We start from the raw sequence: 4,520 nt of genomic DNA, 5'->3' as shown, positions 1-4,520 counted from the left end.
CTCCGCGCTTGGGGCTCGGGGCAGGATGGGCTCCCCCCTCGCTCTCCCGCGCATTTCCGTTCTCGTTTGCGAGGAGGGGTCATTATTTCAGTCTTCCCCCATCGGGGCAGAGGACTCATCGATGGTCCGTGGCCCCTTCTGACCGCCGGCCCCGTTGCAGAGGCTCCTGGAAGCACTGACTGCTCTCTCCCCGCACGGCCCGGTGCCGGGGAGGAGGGTGCCCCCACCCCTCACCCTGTCCCTCCCGTCCTTGCAGGACTCCTCCGAGTCTCAGGCAGCGGCCACCAGCCCCGTGCGCAGCTCACGCCGGGGCGATGCCTTCACGTCCAGCCCCGGCCGGGACCTGCCTCCCTTCGAGGATGAGTCCGAAGGGCTCTTGGGAACCGAGGGGCTCCCCGAAGAGGAGGAAGAAGGAGAAGAGCTCATCGGGGAAGGGATGGAAAGGTAAGGACACCGGCAAGAGCCAGCTTCTGGGGGAGGTTCGGTTTGGGCTGGGGTTTTGCTAATGGGAGGTCAGTCTCCTTTGAGTCGGAGAACTGATCAAATTGTCATCTGGGAGCCAAGTGCTGTCGTGATCCAGTGTAGGTAAACCAGGATCTCCCTGGTTGCATGATGTGCATCCAGCCCAGCCCTTTGCTTCTTCAAGTGTGGATTTTAACATTTCTTTACCCAGCCAGGTCTGCCAGTAGGCTGGTGAACTTCAGAGTACAAAAGCTTGAATGCTAGTGTTGATAACCATGGTGCTGGAGCCCTTTGTACTTGTACAGAGGACATTGTACAGAACATCTTCTGTTGTGAAGAGCTTTCCAGCTCAACACCTTCAGTCTTGCTGCAGAGCGACTGTCCTGACACCTACCCAGCAGTAGCAGAGGAGGGCTGGAGAAACGCTTTCTGGAGCCTGGCCTGATTCAATGCTCTGTGTGTGCGCTAGGGACTACCGCCCCATCCCCGAGCTGGATGTCTATGAAGCAGAGGGCCTGGCCTTGGACGATGAAGATGTGGAGGAGCTCACCGCCAGCCAGCGGGAAGCTGCAGAGCGAGTAATGAGGCAGCGAGACCGTGAGCTGGAGCAGGGCATGGGCCGCATGAGGAGGGGGCTGCTTTACGGTAGGTGCAGGTGATCTGTACCAAGGGGGTTGCTGATTCTTGTGTGGTTGACTGTCATCTGGCCCTTGTTGGGAAGCTGGACTCTCACCTTCAGAGTAGGAGGAAGGTCCCTGGAGCTGCCCTGTTTTTGAGCTCTTAGTGAAATCTCTGGCTGTGGGCTTGGTTGGACTCCGCAGTGCATGATCCCTTGGATTTGGGATTCCTAGAAGCTCATTTGGTGTGTTCTTCTGGTTGCATGTTCGCTGCTGAAACAAAGTCAGGATCCTGGGTCTGTATCATGGGTTTGGGGTTCTACCGAGCATATGCTGTGGACTTTGTTGGTGTTCCTATAAAGACTTCCGTGGGCTAGATGGGAGGGCCTGTGATGCACTTGGAAGCCCATTCCTTGGTCTTCCCCGCTCAGTGCATTAATGGACATGACTGTGTGCTGTTGCATACAAATCTTTTTATTCCCCCCATGAACTCTTCATCTGCTTTGTGGAAGATGTAGGAGCCCGGAATGATTTTTGGATTGTATCCCAGGCTCCGACCTCTTTTGCTTCCACAGCCATGGAGTCCAACATGACTAATCAAAGAGTGGGAACAGGAATACCAACTCCTTAACAATTTTTCCTCCTGGCCCTTAGATAGTGACGATGAAGATGAAGACCGTCCTTCACGGAAGAGGCGACTGGCGGAACGGGCTGCCGATGGCATGGAAGAAGAAGATGAAGACATGATTGAGAGCATTGAGAATCTGGAAGACATGAAAGGGCATTCAGTGAGGGAGTGGGTTTCCATGGCAGCTCCCCGGCTTGAAATCTACCACCGCTTCAAGAATTTCTTGAAGACCCATGTGGACGACCGTGGGCACAATGTCTTCAAGGAGAGGATCAGTGACATGTGCAAAGGTAGGGCTGGGTGATTAGTGGCTCTCTCCTCTTTATTTGGGTCACAGGTACTTTGCAGTCACCAGGTTCATAGGTGGATTTTTAGTGCCTGCCCTGTTTGTCCCAAACATTGAGTCAGCACTTTAAGAAACTTGGATCCTGATGGATATAAAAGAATAATGGAAACATGTCTGCTGTGTTCTTTGATTCTGCCTGACTAATTAGAAGGCCCCTGGTGTCTCCTCCTCATTAATATTCATCTGGTAGAGATGCTATCAAAAGAATATGTGGGGCAGCAGACAGTGGTCTGCAAGCTTGCGGTCTAAGAGAGACAACAATTGCTTGCTGTCTGTGCCAGTTACTTTCTCACACTGGAAACTGGATTATCCAGCAAGGGGACACAAACAGACCTTGTGACTTTGAAAACCATGTCAGTGTTGCAGCCTTGTATGCTGAGTAGGCACTGCCAGAAGGAGCAGTCACTAAGGCTGTCACTGATAAATTTTAACAGCAGAAATTGCCACGTCCAAGAACAGCTCGTGTGACTGCAGTTTTCGTATTTCTTCTTTGTATTGAGAGAGAAGCTTCAGAAGCTCGAGTAGTGGATCAGGGTCAGTGTTACACAGCCAGGAAGTAAAAGGCATTTGTCTTGTCCTTTTCCAGGAACAAAGGACAAGGAAGGTTTTGGCCAGCCATTCAGTATAGTTGCTTCAGCTATTAACTTGTGTTTTCTGGAGATCTGTGGGACAGTTGTGTGTTGGGCTGAGGCTTTTGAGTCTCAGGATCACTGAGCCTGGAAGTATTTGTGCTGAACTGGAGAGAAACAGTCACAAGTTTTGAACTGATGAAGAGTTTGTCAGAGAAATAAGTTAAAAAGAGTGTTCCACCCATTTTAAAATTGTTGGCCTCTAAATATTTCCCAGGGAAGATGCAGACGTCTGTAAACTGCAGGATGCAGGCGTGTCTGTTCTGGCTATCTTTTGCAGACTCCTTGAGGAGTGAGCAGGTTGAAAATACAATTCACCCCATCTTTTTCTTCAGAGAACAGAGAGAGTCTGGTGGTCAACTACGAGGACCTGGCAGCCCAGGAACATGTCCTTGCCTACTTTCTGCCTGAGGCCCCAGCAGAAATGCTGAAGATCTTTGATGAAGCAGCCAAGGAAGTGGTGCTGGCCATGTACCCCAAATATGACCGTATTGCTCAGGAGATCCATGTCCGTATCTCCCACCTCCCTCTTGTGGAAGAGTTGCGGTCGCTCAGGTAAGCAGCAGAACTGCCTACGTCAGGCTTTGGGATGCTCAGGAGAAGTAGTCTGCAAGCTAAAGCTCTGGATAAGTCCAACAGGGTGACTGAACTTACTACAGAAAAAAGTCAGATTAAGGATGAATTTTCATTGTCCCCAAAGGACAAACTCTGCAAGAAAACTCCTACTGATAACTGTTTCTTGCTAGGCCTTTGGGAGTTGCATCTTGTAGCGAGAATATTTCTGTAGGGTGTTCTGCCTTCTGTGCTCTGCAGGCATCCAGCATCTCTTGTCTTTCCTCAGGCAACTGCACTTGAATCAGTTGATCCGCACCAGCGGAGTGGTGACAAGTTGCACGGGGATCCTGCCTCAGCTCAGCATGGTCAAATACAACTGCAGCAAGTGCAGCTTCATCCTGGGACCCTTTTTCCAGACCCAGAACCAGGAGGTGAAACCTGGTTCCTGTCCAGAGTGTCAGTCTCTTGGCCCCTTTGAAATCAACATGGAAGAGGTAAGAGATGTGCTTGCCTGTCTACTGGTCCTGCCCAGGCTGCTGCACTGCCTGTTCCTCATAGCCTGGTCTTGGTTCTCCCAAGAGGCTTGTTGCAACGAGTGGGGTCTACTGCTTTATCCAGTGGTCTGTGGAGATCATCATCATCATCACGGCTTGGCTTCACAGACAAAGATTAGGGAATGGCTTTCCCCACGCTTACTGCAAGTGCACTGGTGGCTGAAAAGGCCAATGCTGGACAGGCAAGTCCGGTCGCAAAAAGCACAGCGGAAGGTCTCCTTGGGTGGTACAGTCGAGGCACGGTTCTTTCTGCGCTGTCTTTTCTCTTCGAGACTGATTGTACGTGTGCTCTCAAAGGAGACAGCGGCGTTATGGATGGTGTGTCTCCAGATCTCCCAATTGGAGGCCAGGGTGGACCACTGATGGTGGTCAGTATGGCCAAGGCTGCTTTGGTCAGATTCAGGTGAAGAACGCAAATAGACAAGACCTATCTCCACAGACTCTTTCATGGGCACCCCCTTGTCCTGAATCTGACCAAAGCAGCCAAAAGTCATTTCCTGCCTCATTGTTTGGGATGAACCTTTTGCCCCAGTCATCGCTGGGGTACTCAGTCACCTCTCCATGTTGTAGAAATGCGGACACGGGCTCTGCAGTTCTCCTTCCTAAGCTAGGTCAGCATTTCCTGATGTGCCAGCTAAGGAAACTAGAGGACAGTTGCAAAATAATTGATGTGGAGCTTCTGACTTTCATTCTTTGCTTTGGTATCCTTAACTGTCACAAGTGGAGCAT

General features: G+C 51.1%; 1 protein-coding gene across 1 annotated transcript; it reads left to right on the top strand.

Annotated features, from left to right (window-relative positions):
* Positions 1-256: 256 nt before the first annotated feature.
* Positions 257-3,731, top strand: MCM2 (minichromosome maintenance complex component 2; the record flags this gene model as incomplete). The annotated part of the gene is made up of 5 exons (XM_010132605.1): positions 257-444; positions 932-1,107; positions 1,734-1,997; positions 3,018-3,237; positions 3,524-3,731. Coding segments are annotated over 5 exons (1,056 nt in total), but the record flags the coding sequence as incomplete, so codon positions are not given.
* Positions 3,732-4,520: the final 789 nt, after the last annotated feature.

The sequence above is a fragment of the Buceros rhinoceros genome, unplaced genomic scaffold (genome assembly GCF_000710305.1).
Source record: "Buceros rhinoceros silvestris isolate BGI_N320 unplaced genomic scaffold, ASM71030v1 scaffold29933, whole genome shotgun sequence".
NCBI lineage: Eukaryota > Metazoa > Chordata > Aves > Bucerotiformes > Bucerotidae > Buceros > Buceros rhinoceros.
The sequence above is the reverse complement of the archived record's forward strand: the minus strand, read 5'-3'. Positions and strand labels throughout refer to the sequence as shown.